The following is an 18705-nucleotide window of genomic DNA, read 5'->3' on the forward strand; positions in this document are numbered from 1 at the left end:
AGTACAAGTCAGTGCACAAAGAGCAAAATAATTCGTATGAAATGCATCTTTAGCAGCTTTTTAATCCACGCCCGACACCGATCAAACGATGCATGTATGTCATGCGACACAGTCCTGTGAGAAGGAATATCAAGATTTGGATGACCTGCCATTATGAGTTCAACAAACTCGCGATCCTCCACAATAGTGCTTGGACGATTGCTCTCCATGAGCCACTTGACAAGGTGAGCCCTGCAGCATCATGAGTACAAATAAATGGGCATATTAGTGTGATGCACCAGACTTCGGCATTGCTGTGGTTGCGATGTGAGACTGTAACGGGACGCTGACCTCGACGCGCAAAGGCAGCAAAGATCGACCCATCCTTGCCTGTATCGGACTTCCCTTGAATAGCAGCTGCCACTGCTGCTGTGCCAAAGCACTTCGTAGCATGAGTCTTCAAGTTTGATGTTGAAGACTTGTCCTTGGAATCTTGGTAGTGACGCACACCTTTGTACTTGTTCTTGCACTGCCGAGCAGCACAGGGGAAGAAGTGGTACTTCCTGCCTTCGTCGTCATAGTCAATTGAGACCTCTGCAAGTTTGAAGAAGGAGTAGACCGGGGAGCGCCATGAAGCTTGCAGACGAGCTTCGAATAGGTGAGCATGACTTGGAAGATAATAAGAATGCGAGAGCATACCAAGTTCTGCTTCAGGCGAGTCTTCATCGTTAGCCACCTGGGATGATGCCGCTTCAGTGGCATCATCTAGGTCAATGTCGATAAGGGACACAGGCTTGCTTGAGGTCTCATTGATCGACATTGCACTAGATGACGAGTGAGATTGAAGGCTCACTCCGCTCTTCGAAAAAGCAGAGCGAGCCTTCTTGAGAGGCCGCATGAGTGCTTTTGCACCAGCCTTGACTGACTTTGTGACCTTGGACACCTTTTGCGATACCAAAGAGGCCGCTGAGGCGACCGATGCTCGGCTTGCTGATGCACGAGGCTTTTTCTTAGAGCCCATGGTTGAGATGGAAGTGGAATTTGTGTTCAGATAGAGTAGGTTATGTATGTGAGAGTTGGAGGAACAGGACAATTGGGATTATAAATGGGGTAGCATGGGGCTTTATATACCTCAGGGTGGCAGGCTCAATGGCATGGGGAAGAAGAAATCAAAGCACATACCAGAGAACGAAAGCACTGGTAAGCATCAAAGCAATAGGTGAAAGAGGCAGTAACTATGATGCAAGGGCAATCGTAACCATAAGTCACCAAAACCGAGGTAGCAAAGCGTGCAGTGGACACAAGAAAGGCACTTGTACATAATAATTGCCAAAAGTGTGACATAGCAAAGTGTGTTTGTAGATGATGCAAACATGACATGCATACCTGAGAAGATAACCCGCCACAAACCTGCCAAACCGTATGAACCCGCCCAACCGTATGAACCCGCCCAACCGTGGCTCGGGTCAGTGGTATGACAGAGGGTTGATATCATGTAACCTGTACCCGTCACCGCCAGACCCGTTAAGCAAACACCGTGGTCTAACCCTAACCCATGTCCTTCCCTAGATACATCCAGATTCAATTGCTAAAGGGCTGTTTGAGATTACTTTGTAATCAAGGCAGCTGAAGGGATAGACTGATCACTCATCTTCGGAGAGGGGTCTGTCCGAGAGACCAATAGGCCGAGGAGGCTGAGGTAATCACTCGAGCAATTAGCAAATAGGTGTATCAGTTTGAAGACAGAAAACACTCTACGGGCTTGTTAGCCGATGATGAACGAACCCACTTAGTTGAGGATGGTGTGCAGTCTACGTGTAGATGTAGGTCACACAGAAGAATTTATCCACACTGGATTTGAACTTTATCAACCCGACTGCTCTTTTCAAGCAGTACATCGATCTCCTCCCATCTCAGGCAGAGTGGGACGCACAGAGAAACGTACACATTTTAAACAAACGACCTTTATTCATTAGACCAGATCAACGCATTGATCACCCAGGTGGCAACTACAAAGCAACTCTACCCCATAACGTTGGAGAGCTTGTACTACTACATATCGCAGACAGCGGTATACCGATCTCTTATTAAGGAGAAAGACCAGATGCCCCTTGGAACCCCCCTGTCCAGAATCCCATACCACAACCGACTCCTGCACCAATCGTACCCATTAATGTCCCACCAGTGGCTACAATTATCATGGATGAAAGTCATCACCATGTTAGCCAGAAGGAACTTGGTTTCAGAAAACCCGAGATCTTCAACGGTTCAGACCGTTCGAAGCTCAGGGAATTTATAAACCAATGCAAGGACTACATGGCTGGAAATAGCCATGTCTACCAGGAGAACAATCAAAAGATTGCATTTGCGCTGTCGCACATGCAAGGAGGGACAGCAGGATCATGGGCGCAGAGTTTCATAAAAACGAAACTCATCGATGACAACTTCCTTTCTTATGGAAGTTGGACGGAGTTCATTAGAGACGTAAACAAAGCATTTGGCAATGAAAACATTGAAGAAACCGCTCGTACCTTGCTGCATAACATCAAGCAAGGAACTCGTACCGTGGATGACTACATTGCCGAATTCCGATCGCTTGTACCGAAGGCGAAACTTGAAGATGCCGGAAATATCGAATATTTCAAGTGGGGACTTAACGACCCACTCCGACAAAGGATATATGGGATGGAAAGCATGCCCAAGACACTTGACAAGTGGTACGAATACACCTTGCAGTTTGACAACCAATGGAGATCTGCCCAGATCTTCAAGCGAGGAGCCACTACGACGACACGAGGGAAAGGCTGATCTACCCATTGTCCCTACTACTCGACCTCTACGAAGGATCCGAACGCGATGGATGTTGATCGTATCAATATCTCGCGCTTATCCTCGGATGAGCAACAGAAGAGAATGAAAGAAGGATTATGTTTCCTATGCAGAAAGAAGGGTCATATGGCCAATGACAGACAATTTCACTTCCAGTCTGGGAGTTTCACCCGTGCTAGAACAGTACAGCCCGGGTTGGACACCAATACGATTACATGGATCAAGAAGATGCGAGAAGACCTTGCACAGAAGAAGGAGATACCGAAGGAAGAAACCAGAGAGGAACAGATTGCCTATGTGCGAAACGTCTTCAATGACATGACTGATGAAGAACGAACCCAGTTGGGTTTTTGAAATGACGGCCACTAGTAACGCATGAACCGTCGTATCTTACTGTATCTCCCCTCATTATTTGTAACACTAGCAGAAATTCAATCACTGTGAATATTTTGTTGGGAGAGAAGGAAGACGTTGCAACAGAAGTGTTACGCGGCAGCGAAACACGAGCGTCTAGTCGAGTCGTCACGAGACAAGGTCTTAGTCTAAGACACAAGTCCGTTTAAGTGACACTTCTGGCGATGTCCTCGCACTGAAGGTCGATCAGAGTTCGTTCTTATGACTCGTAGTAGCTGTCTGCTACTGACGGTCGATCTCAGTCAAAGGCAAGTGAAAAGCTGGTTTAATGGTAACCAGGTCGAGATGGGGATCCAGCTCGACAAGGTCGTCTACTTATACAAAAGGTATCCGCAGTACTACGCAGTAATGCAGGATCGTTCATTGGCTAGATAAGGTGAAACGATGTCTAAGCAGGGTAACAGCGAGGAAGTAATATGTATGGGAAAGCTGAGTAAGGTCGTGAGAGATAATCAGTACTAATGGGGATAACGAGTCGTGTATCAGAACGAGGTAAAGATGAGGCATACATGCACATCTTGCATGTGCGATAAGAAGAAGGTCCGGAGTTGGATCCGGTGTAACCCTAGACTAGGGGTTCTGGACATCTGGATAAAGAATCGGAGGTTGCACTCCGATGAGTCACGTGTTGGATCACGTGGTCTGGTAACGTAAAGGGAACAAGGAAAAGAAAAAGAAAAGACGCGCCACAAGTGAGGAGCGTTGTAACATCAGCTCCCGTCTAACGTTTCTTGTCTCACAAGAAATATTGTGATCTTCATCGTCGTCGGGGGCAGTCGCGGACATAATGATCTCCTCCACATCTGTAGCATGCCCGCCGGCTGGTTCGTGATCCTTGTTCGGGGATACGTCCATCCCTGTAGGGATGACTGCGATGCGAAGAAGTGGATGCGGTCGAGAAAGATGGTTGGGATAACAGAGATCGTCCACTGGGTATGTGCGAACGAGGAGGGCAAGGTCGAACGGGAATTGGTTCTGGCGACGAGCGAGGAGTGGATGCGGGTATTCCATTAGTGGTGTATCCGAGGATGTGTCCGATGTCTTCGTCCCCATGCTCTCTCCAAATCTCCTGTGCTGTACGAGTGACCGTACTGCGCATTAATGACCAGACTTGGTCGACTCTGGTTCAGGCTCTACTCGTCCTTTCCTCTGCTGCGATGAGCTCTTGTCTAGCCGTCTGCATCCACTCGACCATTTCTAATGCTCGTTGCATGGAAACCACCGCTTGTCGATCTTGCGGGCGATTTTGTAAGGCGACGAGGATATCTGTGAAGTCGACAGGAACACGGATAGCCGAGACCAGACGTGTGGCAAATTCTTGTTCGTCCGATGCGTGACTGAGTTCGATAGAAGGTGAGGGCGATGAGGCGCGGATAAAGGGTGTCTGTGCTTGAGAGGGTACTCCATTGACAAGCGTAGGCGATGCGGGTATGCTCATAATTGTGGAGGCGACTTCAGCGAGTATATTGTGAACAAGGTCGTCTATAGCGGAAGTGGGCATTGATGATATATCGTCTTCTCCTCCTTTTATACCTTTCGGTTGTTAAGGGGATCGCGGTTATCTGTGATGTGAAATAGAATGTCATGGATCCGGGTAATAATCAAATAGATGAAAATCCATTGGACGATAAAGAGTATTCCCACAGAGATAAGAGCTGCCTGATCAGTTCCAGGCATCGTTCTGATCACCCCAGCCGTTAGCGTGCGGGCTGTCTCGCGTGAAGAGTGTGTGTTCGACAAGTCGTCTGATAAGGATTCGGTGGATGATCCAAAGAAAAGTGAGGGTTGTGCAGTGGAGGACGATTAGGAAGATGATGAGGAAAACCGTCGTGGTAGTCATTCCGGGTTTCTTCTCCTCTACTGGATTCTTCTGGTCCTTTTATATGCATCGAGGATTCGCTTGGCATTCTGTAAATTGTGGGTAGGTTCCCACAAGTTTTCTGCTGAAGAATATCCCTTCCACTTGACTAAGTACCTCAGATGACCTCGGTACGTCTTGTGATTCAGGATGGCTTCGACTTCGTACTCTTCTTCGTTATCAACGACATCAGGTGGTGGGTTCACGTAATTCGGACCATGTATGTCATTTTCGCGATAAGGAGATAGAAGGGCGGCGTGGAATACGGAATGAACTCGCCAGGTCTTCGGGAGTTTGAGACGATAGTTGGCTGGTCCGATGACTTCGACAATTTCGAATGGCCCCTCACGCTTTGGTGCTATCTTGCGCGAGGCGTAATTGACCTTCAGGTTCCTCGAGTCTAGCCAGACCTCCTGTCCTAACGTAAACTTCGGCGATCCTTGTCTGACTCGGTCCACCATCTGTTGTCGGGCTAACTCGTGCATGGCTAGTGCTTCTAGCCTTATCTTCTGCAACATGTCAAGCCTGGATTCAACCGATGGAATGTTCGTGGTCGGGAATACGGAAGGGAGTCCACGTGGTTCGTATCCCATCATAATGCGGAATGGGCTCATCTTCCGTGCCGAGTGTTCCCTTGTGTTATGACAAAACTCGAGGTCTGGCAGGCGGTCAGCCCATGTTTCAGGGTTGTTTCCGCAATAGAGTCGAAGATAGATTTCCAGCTCCTGGTTGACTCGCTCTGTTTCTCCGTCCGTCTGAGGGTGATAAGCTGTGCTCATTGATGATCTGATCTGGAGTAGTCGATTTAACTCTTGGAAGACCTTGGATGCGTATTGAGGTCCTCTATCCGAGATGATTCGGTCGGGTAATCCAAATCGCGAGTATACTTTGTCATGAAAAATCTTGGCCGTTCCTTCGGCTGTGATCGTTTTGAGGCAGGGCGTACGAACCACCCCCTTCGTAAGGTCATGGTCTACCATGACCATAATTGAATCAAAACCGTTGGAAACGGGGAGGTCGGTAATAAAATCGGTGGTGCAACAGGAAAATGGTAATGCGTGTGGGTCGGCGGGAATTGGTTCCAAAGGAATACGAGTTGGATGAGTATTCGGTTTCATTTGTTGACAGGCGGCACAGCCTTCAACATAATTGTAGACAAATGTATACATGCCGGGCCACCAGAATTCACGACGTAACAGTTCAAGGGTATTGAACTTTCCAGGGTGACCCATGGCAGGGGAGTCGTGATGTAGTCGAACGAGGTCACGACGAAGAGTTTCGGATGGTGGAACGTAGATTTTTCCCTTGTAAAGGATGACACCATCGCGAACTTCCCAGTCGGAAGGCGATGATTTCATGGGGAATGGCCCTTTGTGCGCAATCGCTTCGAGGGCTTCGTGAACAATGAGGTCTTTTGCTGCGTGATTCCTGATTTCATTGAATAGTGTCGGGGAAATGGACCGCACGAATAGTGCATTGGGTAAAAGAACGTGATCTTCGTTGTCACTTTCACTGTCATCGAGTCCGTTACGACGAGATAGCACATCAGATTGGATCATCTGAGTGCCAGGGACATGGATGAGGTGAAGATCAAATTGTGATAATTTGAGACTCCATCGTGCTTGTCGGCGGTTTAACTTCTGAGCTGTACGGAAGTACGTGAGGTTCTTGTGATCACTGCGAACTTCGACGGGATGGGGAGAGCCTTCAAGATAATGGCGCCATTCAGCGAGAGCTCGAATGATTCCGAGGAGTTCGCGGTCGTAGATTTCGTAGTTCCGTTCAGCTGGATTGAGCGTCTGTGAAATGTAGGCACAAGGATGGAGGTCTCCATTGATGTCGGCTTGGCGTAAAACTGCACCCGTAGCAAACTTGGAAGTGTCGGATTCAACAATAAAGGGTTTTGCCTTGTCAGGCAGTAACAGTACTAGGGCGGTACTGAATCGTTGCTTCAATGTGTCGAAAGCTGTCTGACATTCTGTTGTCCATTCAAAAGGTGGAGATCCAGCGGCAGTGCGCGTAAGATTCGTCAATGGTTTGGCAATATCCGAGAAGTTGGCAATAAACTTCCGATAGAAGTTTCCAAATCCTAGGAAAGAGCGAACACCTTTTACCGTGCTTGGTTCAGGCCATTCTGCAATTCCTTTAAGTTTGATAGGGTCCATGCCAATGTAGTTTTCTCGAATGATCATGCCTAGGAATTCGACTTCTTTAACGTCAAAGAAACACTTTTCCGATTTAAGGAATAAGTCGTTGTCTTTGAGTCGTTGGAGTACGTGTCGGGTTCGAATGTGATGTTCTTTCAAATTGTTTGAGAAGATGAGGATATCATCCATGTAAATGACTATCCATCCCTCATCAATCATGTCCTTGAAGAGTGCGTTCATCATCATTTGGAAAGTCGCCGGGGAGTTGCAGAGTCCAAAGAACATGACCATAGGTTCGAAAAGTCCGCGATTTGTCTTAAATGCGCCCTTCCATTGGTCACCATCTTTGATTCTGACATTGTTATATCCGGAGCGTAAATCCATTTTCGTAAAGATCGATGCGCCTTTGAATTGATCCATAAGGTCAGAGATGAGCGGAAGAGGATAGGCGTTCTTCACCGTTCCTTCATTCAGGTATCGGTAATCCTGACAGGGACGTAGTGCTCCGTCTTTCTTTTGAGATTTCGACGGTCGGATGTATCCTTTTCGCAGATTTTCTTCCAGGAAGTCATCCATCGCTCCTTGTTCTTTGAGCGATAATGGATAGACTTTACAGTCATGTGGAATAAAATCGGGTTTCAAGTCAATGGCGTGGTCCCAAGGCCTGGTTTCTGGAAAGCGTTCAGCTGCTTTCTTTTCAAAGACGGACTTCAAATCGTGGAGGTAGTTAGGGACCAACTCCTCGACGGTTTTGGGTTTGTCTACAGCTGATGCTTCCTTGTGTGCCTGTTGTGCCAATTCTTGTGATTTACCAGATGGTTTGTAAAAGACCGTATTCTGTGCATTACAGAATAATGGGGATCGAGTACTGTGTGTCATTCTTCCAATGGCGGGGCCTCTTCGTATGGTGAAGACTGCGGTTTCAGTCTCTTCATTCGTCAAAGGTGACTCCTTCCTGATGGGTTCAAATATCCCAATAACTGGCTCTCCTGCGATATAGGATATAACTAGATCGTCATCATCGAGCTGATCCATAGGGGGTTCTGATGGTGGGTCATCTGGTTCGGTATCATTCCGCACTGCGGGTAACTCGCCATGCTCAGTGTTATCGGCTGTGATTTCTCTGATAGATTCTGAATGTCCAAACGAGGTAGGGGAAGTTTCGGTGGTGATTAACTCTGGGAGTCCATCTTCTTTAAAAATCGAAACTTCTTCATCTGGTGCATCTTCGACGGTGGGTTTCGGTGGCCATTTGGCGTCTTTACCAAACCAAAAGTCACCGGTTTCCCAGTTGATCATTGGATTGAGGCGTTTAAGCCACGGCATGCCGAGAAGTATGTTTTCTTTGCCAATGCCGGTTAAGAGGAAGCGAGTAAGTGTCTTCCTTCCTCCGATTTTCATCATCTTCCAGGTACAATGAGTAATGGTGCCCATTTGATTTGGTGTGCCATCTGCATTCATGACTTTAATTGGTTTCGGTAATTCCCATCTGATGAAATTGTTTTCTTCCGCAAAATGAATGTTCATGAACGTTTCGGCTGCACCGGAATCGATCAAGGCTTCTGTTGTAACATCTTCCTTCTCTCCCAACGAAATATTCACAGTGATTGAATTTCTGCTAGTGTTACAAATAATGAGGGGAGATACGGTAAGATGCGACGGTCCATGCATTACTAGTGGCCGTCGTCTCAAAAACCCAATTGGGTTCGTTCTTCATCAGTCATATCGTTGAAGATGTTTCGCACATAGGTGATCTGTTCCTCTCTGGTTTCTTCCTTCGACGTCTCCTTCTTCTGTGTGAGGTCTTCTCGCATCTTCTTGATCCATGTGATCGTGTCTGTGTCTAACCCGGGCTGTATCGTTCTAGCACGGGTGAAACTTCCAGACTGGGGGTGGAATTGTCTGTCGTTGGCTATATGGCCCTTCTTTCCGCATAGGAAACATAATCCTTCTTTCATTCTCTTTTGTCGCTCGTCCGGGGATAAGCGCGAGATATTGACACGATCAACATCCATCGCGTTTGGATCCTTTGCAGAAGCCGAGTAGTAGGGACGATGGACAGATCGGCCCTTTCCTCGAGTCGTCGTAGTGGCTCCTCGCTTGAAGATCTGAGCAGATCTCCATTGGTTATCAAACCGCGAGGCGTATTCGTACCACTTGTCAAGTGTCTTGGGCATGCTTTCCATCCCATATATCCTTTGTCGGAGTGGGTCGTTAAGCCCCCACTTGAAATACTCGATATTTCCGGCATCTTCTAGTTTCGCCTTGGATTCAAGCGATCAGAATTCGGCAATGTAGTCGTCCGCAGTACGAGTTCCTTGCTTGATGTTACGCAGCAAGGTGCGAGCGGTTTCTTCAATATTTTCATCGCCAAATGCTTTGTTCACACTTGCAATGAAGTCTCTCCAACTCCCATAAGAAAGGAAGTCGTCATTGGTGAGTTCCGTTTCTATGAAGCTCTGTGCCCATGATCCTGCTGTTCCTCCTTGCATGTGCGATAGCACGAATGTGATCTTCTGATTGTCCTCCTGGTAGACATGGCTATTTCTGGCCATGTAGTTCTTGCATTGGTTTATAAATTCCCTAAGCTTCGAACGGTCTGAACCGTTAAAGATCTCGGGTTTTCTAAAACCAAGTTCCTTCTGGCTAACATGGTGACGTCCTTCATCCATGGTAACTGTAGCCATCGGTGGTATGTAATCGGGTACGATTGGTGCAAGAGTCGGTTGGGGTACAGGATTCTGGGCAGGGGGGTTCCAAGGGGCGTCTGGTCTTTCTCCTGGATAGGAGGTCATTATACCGCTGTCTGCGATGTGCTGGAGCACTATTCCACCAAGATTATGGGGAAGTGTCCTTTCAAATTCCTCTGGGGAGTAGTCGAAGTTGTGATTGTCTGGCCTGATGAATACAGGCCTTCCTCCTATGAAATGTGCGTTTCGTTCTGTGCTCCACTCCACTTGGGATGGGAGGTGCTCGTGGTACTGCTCTGGAAGAGCGGTCGGGTTGATGTAGTTAAAATCCAGCGTGGATAAATTCTTCTGTGTGGCCTATGTCTACACGTAGACTGCACACCGTCCTTAACTAAGTGGGTTCGTTCGTCGTCGGCTAACAAGCCCGTAGAGTGTCTTCTGTCTTCAAACTGATACACCTATTTGCTGATTGCTCGAGTGATTACCTCAGCCTCCTCGGCCTATTGGTCTCTCGGACAGAACCCTCTCTGAAGATGAGTGATCAGTCTATCCCTTCAGCTACCTCGATTACAGAGTAATCTCAAACGGTGCTTTAGCAATCGAATCGGGTGTATCGTTTAGTCTTCAAGGTTCGGTCCGGTCGGTAGTTCGTTGTTAGACTTTAGGAAGTCACAGAGAGTAACAAGATCTCGACCTAATGTTATGCGGCAGCGAAACACGAGCGTCTAGTCGAGTCGTCACGAGACAAGGTCTTAGTCTAAGACACAAGTCCGTTTAAGTGACACTTCTGGCGATGTCCTCGCACTGAAGGTCGATCAGAGTTCGTTCTTATGACTCGTAGTAGCTGTCTGCTACTGACGGTCGATCTCAGTCAAAGGCAAGTGAAAAGCTGGTTTAATGGTAACCAGGTCGAGATGGGGATCCAGCTCGACAAGGTCGTCTACTTATACAAAAGGTATCCGCAGTACTACGCAGTAATGCAGGATCGTTCATTGGCTAGATAAGGTGAAACGATGTCTAAGCAGGGTAACAGCGAGGAAGTAATATGTATGGGAAAGCTGAGTAAGGTCGTGAGAGATAATCAGTACTAATGGGGATAACGAGTCGTGTATCAGAACGAGGTAAAGATGAGGCATACATGCACATCTTGCATGTGCGATAAGAAGAAGGTCCGGAGTTGGATCCGGTGTAACCCTAGACTAGGGGTTCTGGACATCTGGATAAAGAATCGGAGGTTGCACTCCGATGAGTCACGTGTTGGATCACGTGGTCTGGTAACGTAAAGGGAACAAGGAAAAGAAAAAGAAAAGACGCGCCACAAGTGAGGAGCGTTGTAACAAGAAGCCTTGATCGATTCTGGTGCGGCCGAAACGTTCATGCATATTCAATTTGCGGAAGAAAATGATTTCCTTAAATGGGAATTACCAAAACTGATTAAAGTCGTAAATGCGGCACACCGAATCAGATGGGTACCATTACCCACTGTACCTGGAAGATGATGAAAATCGGAGGAAGGAAGACACTTACTCGCTTCCTCTTAACCGGCATTTGCAAAGAAAATATACTTCTCGGCATGCCATGGCTTAAATGCCTCAATCCGATGATCAATTGGGAAACTGGTGACTTTTGGTTTGGCAAAGACGCCAAATGGCGACCGAAACCCACCGTCGAAGATGTACCAGACGAAGAAGTTTCAATTGTCAAGGAAGACGAACCCCCAGAGTTAATCACCACCGAAACTTTTCCTACCTCATCTGGACCTTTGGAATCTATCAGAGAAATCACAGCCGATAACACTGAGCGTGACGAGTTACCCGCAGTGCGGAATGATACCGAACCAGACGACCCACCATTAGAACCCTCTACGGATCAACTTGATGATGACGATCTAGTTATCTCCTATATCGCAGGAAAACCAGTTATTGGGATATTTGAACCTATCGGGAAGGAATCGCCTTTGACGAATGAAGGGACTGAAACTGCAGTCTTCACTATATGAAGAGGCCCCACCCTTGGAAGAATGACACACAGTACTCAATCCCCATTATTCTGTAATGCACAGAATACAGTTTTTATAAATCATCCGGTAAATCACAGGAATTGGCACAACAGGCACACAAGGAAGCGTCAGACACACAAGGAAGCGTCAGCTGTAGACAAACCCAAAACTGTTGAGGAGTTGGTCCCCGACTACCTCCACGATTTGAAGTCAGTCTTTTACGATGACTAAGGTACGAAGGAATCGTTCTAGTTGGACCCTGGGTGTGACAAGAAACCGCCCCAAGAAGCTGTGAGAACAAAAATTCAATACAAAATTTGTATGAGACACCTAGGGTTAGGGTCCACTCTGGTAACAAAGTTACTTACTGCTCTGCTTACTTGTTTACAATTTGCATTCAGTCGGACTGTGAAATTTTTGTATTGAAAACCGGCGCGACTTGGCCAAACATTGCCCAATATAGCTGATAAGATCTTTATCTTATCTGTTCGCCCTCACTACTTACTCTTCTTGCACTTTTCTTCACTTTATAGCCATTTGTTTATTCATTCAATGGCATCTCTAGGCAGCAAATTTAGTATGCATTTTTATGAGAATAAAATAATATATATTCTCACTTACTTTATCTTCTTTAGCTGCTTCTATATATCAAATTGACAGTGATGTCAAGATCTACCTTTGCTTTTCTAACTCTAAGGAACACATTATATTTGTCTGTTGTATAGTCATTAGTAGTTACAATTCCTTGGGTAAAAAGGGATTATTCTTTGTAGGATGAGCCTTTCACCAACTTAACTATCATGCACTTTTTCCAGCAGTCACCAGAGGTTGGTGCATTATAGTTAGTGAAATGAGGGAAGCACACAGTAATTCTAAGATGTAGACCTTAGTGGTATTAAAATCTATGCATAATATAGTTCAGAATACTCTCTTAAACCAAGTAAATCTGAGTAAAACTGGCTGAGATACCTTAGTTTTGAATTAGAATGCTCAGCCTAAAGTGTAGAAAATTGTAAAAATTCCAGTTAAATTGTGGAATAACATTATAATGTACATGTACATGTTAGATAGGGCGCCTTATTTATTACATGCAGTACACATTGAAGAAACAAGCAGGAGTGAGAGAAAGCAGAGAAAATGGATTGTAGCACTGCAGAAAGTGAATATGATGTTCTGAAAATAATAACATCAGATTCAGCTTAAAAATCTGGTCAGAATGCCTACTGGGTTCATCAAAATCCGAGCAGAATTGAGTGAACCACAAGCCTTGCAAGTTTGGCTGGAAGTACTTCCAGCCACACTTGTCACATGTCACCTGGACCTCACGTGTTCCTAAGCTAATAAGCTTGTCAAGCGCCCCCGGTACAGCAAGCTAATAGGCTTAATTGGCCTATGTCCTGCACACTGCCGGTAACACTGGGAATATTGTGGGCTCGATGCCCAAAGCATCGAGCTTACATGATAGCACTGATAAGGCCCGTGTCGTCATCGGTGCTGATGTATAGATAGCACGTGCCGCCCCGCCGGTCATCATCAGGTACCGCCAGCTATCAGATCTCGCTTCCGCGCCCAATGCCGGTGCCCTCGTCACCGCCGTCCCCGATGACGATGATGACAATTCCCTTGTATCTTCCCCAATTCTCTCCTTTTTTTTTCGCTTTTTTGATGTTCTATGACTGTGTAGCTATACTGTAGCTTGTAATACTACAATTCTGAGTCTAATAAGTACAGGCTCATGGTTGTTGAAGGAAGTTCAACAACATCACGTGATGGACCGTTGGTCGGGGGGCGCTTGCTACCTAGTACCCTGCGCACTACTCTGCGACTCGACAATGTCCTCTAGTGTAGGTCAGCTCTAACAGCCTGTTTCAGCATGGGGGCCCACAGATCAAAGGGAGTCTCCCGAACAGTCCGAGTCACCACCTTGGTTTCCTCGGCATGCTCATCTGTGGTCGGACGGCGCATCAAGGAAGTCCATGGAACCGTGTATGGCGCGATGGCAATCGCAAAGGAGAAAAAGAGAGCGGAAGAAATGCTCCTGCAAAATATTGCTGGTGAGTACACTGCCTTGTCCAAGGTTCGACACTCATCTCGTGAGTCGCAGGACTGAGTGCTGAGAAGATCCGGGCGCTCTTGGACATGCAGGGGGATTCTGTTGTAGATGACAGTATGGACAACAATCAGCAGGACTTGCCAAGAACTGAGGAGGTGGGGGCAGCTGATGATATGGAATGGGAGATGCTACCAGATGATCTGCAAAATGACTCGACGTTCACCATGGCATTCTGAGATATCGTGGGGTCGAAGTGAGTACCCTTTAGTATTCTTTGTACACTAATTTGTGACATTACATTCAGGTGAAAACCTCGCTGGTACAAAGATATGCGCACTTGGTGGCAACGTATGCGCCACCTGGATGAAAATTGGCAGCCCCTTCTCCCGAAACTTGTAGACGCGTACTTATCCTGGCGCTATGGTCCTGACCGACCAGCTGATGAACCTACTGAAGCAACTGCCAGCGCAGATGATGGCATCGACTACAACTTCGAAATCCCTGTCCTTGACATCTACTCGACTGTCAACTCCGCGTCAATCTGCCGACCTGCACACATCGAATCTGTCGCCGAAGCTCTTGTCCTCAATGGTTACCTCGGATCAACACCCCTCAACCCAGGACTCGCAATCTCTCTCAAGACGTTAGAACTACTTCACTGTATCAGGCTCTACAAGCCCTCGTTCAGTGTTGAAGCCTTTGCAAAACTCCTCTGTCATTTTTATATGGTGAGTTTACTGAAATCCCCTGAAAGTACTTGATAGCTAACCTTGCCACCTACAGATTCCTTTCCGTCGCCGCTATTGTGCCGCGCTTGGCGATGCATTCGACATCTACCTTACGATTCTGCACATGGTCCGCAAGAAGGTCCTTAGTGCACTGGGCCGTGATATGCCCAACTGGTGAGCATTAAATGGTTGCCCAGCTTGCGGATATGAGGTGCGAGTTTCACTACATGTAGCCTGCCTCGTACTGACCTTTTCTCTGTACAGCTCAAGGATGAGCCTTCGCTTGAATTCTCGTGTATGTACTGCATGGACGGTAACAGTTCCCTCAAGCGGTTGGCTCCTGTGGGTGGGCGCCGCGCAGGAGATCTTCGGACGCTAGCCAACAGCGACTACTACCTTCCAGAAGACTTCATCGAGAAGTATGCCGATGAAGTGCAGTCGAGATGTACACTGAACAAGGTCGACATACCATTGCACCGGGATACCAATGAGGATGCCGAGAGCGACCGTGGTGAAGATCAGACACCGGATGGAGGCGATCCAACAGACGACAATATGGAGCCTGTGTCCGGTTGCACCGAGAATTGGAAGGCTGCAGCTGCAGAAGAGAAGAAGAAGATGTGGGGAGTCTTTAAGGAGACAGGTATATTTGCAAGTGCATGCAGGCACGGCCTTATTCTCTGGCTGATTGACATGGTTCGGAGCGGTGAACTGTAAGTATTTCTTTTATTTTCAAGGGATGGGCTGACAAATCATCAACAGTGCTAAACATCCTCTCGCTATCGTCGCGAAGGCTATGGAAGTATTCGGACCTCACACACTGGCAGGCTACGACATTGGTTGCTCCTTCGAGCAGACCGTTCGTCACAGTTCACTTGGGCCAATGTTCACCCACCTTCACTCGCGTTGCTGTGTCAACGCATTCCACGGTTACTTGCATTCCTACCCCTGTCAAACTCAATACCATCCGAACATCATCAAAGGGATGGGCCTTGAAGACCTGGAGACGCTCGAGCGCATCTTCAGTGCTTCGAATCTGCTGGCTTCTGTCACACGCTACGCCTCCGCCTTCCGGCACCAAGTATTTATTCTTCTTTTCTTCGAGCAGTGGGACAACGAGAAGTATTCAAATCTCAGCACGATGTTGTACAACAACTATAAGCAAGTGCTCGATATTATTCAGACACAGTCTGTTGCTCTCGCAGATGCCATGGCATCTCTCGGTGTCTGCGATGAGGACCTCAAGCTGTTCGAGTTGGAGGAGCAACAGTATTTTGCAACACTTGGGCAGGAGCCGGAATGGGATGTCTATGCCATGGCATATGTCGAGGCACTACAAGAGCTTCATGCAATAACGTGAGTGAACCACGACATCAATACGGTGCCATGCTGATCACATTTATATAGTACTCAAGTTGACGAAGCATCCTCACGGTTCCTCAATGCTACGCCAACTGACTACCAGTTCCTACCACCTACCAATGGTCCTACACGGTATGAAATGGAGATGTCGACTACTCGCAAGCTCGAGACTTGGCGGCGTTATTTACGAGAGCATCTCAATATTTTGATGCAGGAAGTCATTGCGATGGAAGTGAAGATGGGTATCACCAACCGTTGGCAGCCATCCGATGCTCCTTACGTCGAAACGGTCAAATATATAGCCACTCACAAGTATCAACTGGCATTGGGTAAGCTGCAGAGGCTTGTCATACAGCGGCTCTTTGAGCTACACAAGTTGAATCTCGCGCAGACAGGTAGGTATTTTTCAGTGGATCCTATGCCGTTGTTGTTAACTAATGCTTGAAATAATTAGCTTACTGTGTGTGCACGTATATTGCCAAGAGCCTCCAGACACGCTGCAGGGCAATCCGAAATGCCGTCACCTCATACAATGTCGCAGCGTGGCTCTGAATCCTCCACGCCCGACTCTTGACTGGGACAAGGTTTCTCACTACAGTTTTCTTGAAGAGTTCAACCTCCTGCACGATACCCGCCATGACATTCGTGAGAAGCAGTGGACGCAGCCAGCCATGCGGGAGACAATGCATCTCCACCGCCGGATCCAGCGTGCACATGAGGAAATCCAGAAGTGTAACGTTGAAGTGCGGCGCATTCATACCCACATTCGTGATGAGGACATGCTCTTCAGCACCGTCCTCGATGACCTCTGCCACCGGCAAGACCCACTGCATGGTGCTGTGCTAGAATATTGCTCTTGCCGTCGGGTAGTCAACACTCACATCCTCGCGTTCCTGCAGCGCATCTATGCACTGCAAGGCTTCACGGGCAATCCATTTCCTGGTGAATGTCTTGGTGTCCCTCATTCATTGCCGGTTGCTCATTCGGATGTCGAAGATCTTCTCTCGGCTGAGATGCATGAGTTGAATGAAGAAGAGCGCGCGGGACTGGAGCTTGATGATGACGACGAAGCAGAAGGTGACATCAGTGGTTTGGTAGATTATGTCTCAAATCTCGTGGTGTAGTTACATGATGTCTTCTGTATGTCTGACAATATAAATATATTGCGAGATTATCACGGAGGGCCTATTGTCTGAGCATTTGCAGTGTGGCAGTATCCTGAGCTGAATGCACTGGTCACTGCAGTAGGCCGCAATCTTAGAGTACGATTGGCAGTGTAAGTCGCAATGGTGCACATCGATCTATAGCAAATCACTCTCCGCGCGCGCACCTTGCTACTCGCACATCGCACTTCTATGCACATGTCTTCCGCTACGATCCACTTTTATGCTGTTATCGGTAACAACCAACCTGGCGTATATTCACCAACGCGGTGGGTGACAATCCACAAATCATTTACAAGGTAAATGGTACTCACATCTGCGAAGCCCACGCAATGTTGCTGTTAGGCATAGCAGCAGCCTGCTGCCTCTCATTGTCCGATGCACCAGCAGTGAGGATGCCCACGAAGTTTACGATGCTCTCGCGGACATGCTGCATTATGTAGGAGCTGCAAGAGACTCGATTGCGCTCATACAGTACATTACAACTTCGACAGCAATCGGGAACTTGCTGCCATTGGGCCGCAAGTTCTACACTGTCGTTTGGGGCATAAAAAATGGTATCTACTGTGATGGGGAGTGGTAAGTTAACTGAGCTCACAATTTTCAGGACACATCTTACCGTGATCACTACAGGTCGGGGGATGTGCAGCCACTGACACAATTCTCCAGAGCCATGCACATCAAGGAGAATTCGTTCCTTGCAGCCTTACTTTTTTGGCTGAAGCGCAGTGCCCCGCCAGCTGCTGCAGGTACCACAGCTGTCAACACTGCGTCACCTGCCACATCTTTGCCATCACCATATCGACGAAGTCCATTGCATTCACACACAACCATGAGCACAGCCAGTCCACACGGGCCAACACCTACGTCACTGGCCCCGATCGTGTGCACAGTGCCTTCTCCGGTGCATTCCACGGCATCATCCCATGGTCGTGCAGCAATCTCGCGTGCAACAGACATACATACCGCTGCAATGCCGTTGATGGTGGGGACTCCAAGGGCTTCATCTAGTACACAGACCGCCGTGGATGTGCAGACCCAGCGGTCCTCCAGTACACAGTCCACCATCGATGTGCAGACCCAGCTGTTACACATGATTAACAGTGAGTACACTCATCTCCCGGTGACAAACCTTAACTGATCTTGTTAGATCTCAGCATTGGAGATGATTTACGATGACGCCCCTCAACGAGCGCGAATGGCAGCTCTCCCAATGGCCTACATGTTCTCAGACAGCTCTTCTGGCATCCTGTCTTTTACGCTTCATCTCCGGCATTGGACGTGCAGGAGACTTCTGCGGAGGTGCCACATGGTCATCCTGTGTTCTTTCTCGGAGAGATGGCAGACGTCTATTTCCAAACACATCCGATGTCTCACAACGTTCTCCTGCGCATTGTGCAAGCACGCATTCATAGCAGTACTTTGGAGGAATTTGCAGGGTTTGTTGATGCCATGGGACTATCTGTGAATGCTCAATGGCTGT

The 18705-nt window shown here is 47.7% G+C and overlaps 11 protein-coding genes across 11 annotated transcripts; 5 read left to right on the forward strand and 6 right to left on the reverse strand.

Moving 5' to 3' along the window:
* Positions 1–168: 168 nt before the first annotated feature.
* SCP_1300010 (hypothetical protein) lies at positions 169–1000 on the reverse strand (the record flags this gene model as incomplete). Its single annotated transcript, XM_027763299.1, has 3 exons — positions 169–231; positions 279–627; positions 679–1000. Coding segments are annotated over 3 exons (734 nt in total), but the record flags the coding sequence as incomplete, so codon positions are not given.
* Positions 1001–2178: 1178 nt separating this feature from the next.
* On the forward strand, positions 2179–2787 carry SCP_1300020 (hypothetical protein; the record flags this gene model as incomplete). The annotated part of the gene is made up of 1 exon (XM_027763300.1): positions 2179–2787. The coding sequence occupies one exon, from the start codon at positions 2179–2181 to the stop codon at positions 2785–2787; it is 609 nt and encodes a 202-aa protein (XP_027619101.1).
* A 48-nt stretch (positions 2788–2835) lies between these two features.
* SCP_1300030 (hypothetical protein) lies at positions 2836–3162 on the forward strand (the record flags this gene model as incomplete). Its single annotated transcript, XM_027763301.1, has 1 exon — positions 2836–3162. The coding sequence occupies one exon, from the start codon at positions 2836–2838 to the stop codon at positions 3160–3162; it is 327 nt and encodes a 108-aa protein (XP_027619102.1).
* Positions 3163–3792: 630 nt separating this feature from the next.
* On the reverse strand, positions 3793–4275 carry SCP_1300040 (hypothetical protein; the record flags this gene model as incomplete). The annotated part of the gene is made up of 2 exons (XM_027763302.1): positions 3793–3809; positions 3963–4275. The coding sequence occupies 2 exons, from the start codon at positions 4273–4275 to the stop codon at positions 3793–3795; spliced, it is 330 nt and encodes a 109-aa protein (XP_027619103.1).
* Positions 4276–4348: 73 nt separating this feature from the next.
* Positions 4349–4660, reverse strand: SCP_1300050 (hypothetical protein; the record flags this gene model as incomplete). The annotated part of the gene is made up of 1 exon (XM_027763303.1): positions 4349–4660. The coding sequence occupies one exon, from the start codon at positions 4658–4660 to the stop codon at positions 4349–4351; it is 312 nt and encodes a 103-aa protein (XP_027619104.1).
* Positions 4661–5079: 419 nt separating this feature from the next.
* SCP_1300060 (Transposon Tf2-6 polyprotein) lies at positions 5080–8553 on the reverse strand (the record flags this gene model as incomplete). Its single annotated transcript, XM_027763304.1, has 1 exon — positions 5080–8553. One exon carries the CDS (start codon positions 8551–8553, stop codon positions 5080–5082), a length of 3474 nt encoding a protein of 1157 aa, XP_027619105.1.
* Positions 8554–8915: 362 nt separating this feature from the next.
* SCP_1300070 (hypothetical protein) lies at positions 8916–9404 on the reverse strand (the record flags this gene model as incomplete). Its single annotated transcript, XM_027763305.1, has 1 exon — positions 8916–9404. One exon carries the CDS (start codon positions 9402–9404, stop codon positions 8916–8918), a length of 489 nt encoding a protein of 162 aa, XP_027619106.1.
* A 102-nt stretch (positions 9405–9506) lies between these two features.
* On the reverse strand, positions 9507–10022 carry SCP_1300080 (hypothetical protein; the record flags this gene model as incomplete). The annotated part of the gene is made up of 1 exon (XM_027763306.1): positions 9507–10022. The coding sequence occupies one exon, from the start codon at positions 10020–10022 to the stop codon at positions 9507–9509; it is 516 nt and encodes a 171-aa protein (XP_027619107.1).
* A 1495-nt stretch (positions 10023–11517) lies between these two features.
* On the forward strand, positions 11518–11916 carry SCP_1300090 (hypothetical protein; the record flags this gene model as incomplete). The annotated part of the gene is made up of 1 exon (XM_027763307.1): positions 11518–11916. The coding sequence occupies one exon, from the start codon at positions 11518–11520 to the stop codon at positions 11914–11916; it is 399 nt and encodes a 132-aa protein (XP_027619108.1).
* A 1873-nt stretch (positions 11917–13789) lies between these two features.
* SCP_1300100 (hypothetical protein) lies at positions 13790–14205 on the forward strand (the record flags this gene model as incomplete). The annotated part of the gene is made up of 2 exons (XM_027763308.1): positions 13790–13970; positions 14021–14205. The coding sequence occupies 2 exons, from the start codon at positions 13790–13792 to the stop codon at positions 14203–14205; spliced, it is 366 nt and encodes a 121-aa protein (XP_027619109.1).
* Positions 14206–14319: 114 nt separating this feature from the next.
* On the forward strand, positions 14320–17183 carry SCP_1300110 (hypothetical protein; the record flags this gene model as incomplete). The annotated part of the gene is made up of 6 exons (XM_027763309.1): positions 14320–14697; positions 14753–14871; positions 14931–15410; positions 15460–16053; positions 16105–16454; positions 16543–17183. 6 exons carry the CDS (start codon positions 14320–14322, stop codon positions 17181–17183), a joined length of 2562 nt encoding a protein of 853 aa, XP_027619110.1.
* Positions 17184–18705: the final 1522 nt, after the last annotated feature.

Source organism: Sparassis crispa (assembly GCF_003851025.1).
Source record: "Sparassis crispa DNA, contig_000012F, whole genome shotgun sequence".
In the NCBI taxonomy this organism is placed as follows: domain Eukaryota; kingdom Fungi; phylum Basidiomycota; class Agaricomycetes; order Polyporales; family Sparassidaceae; genus Sparassis; species Sparassis crispa.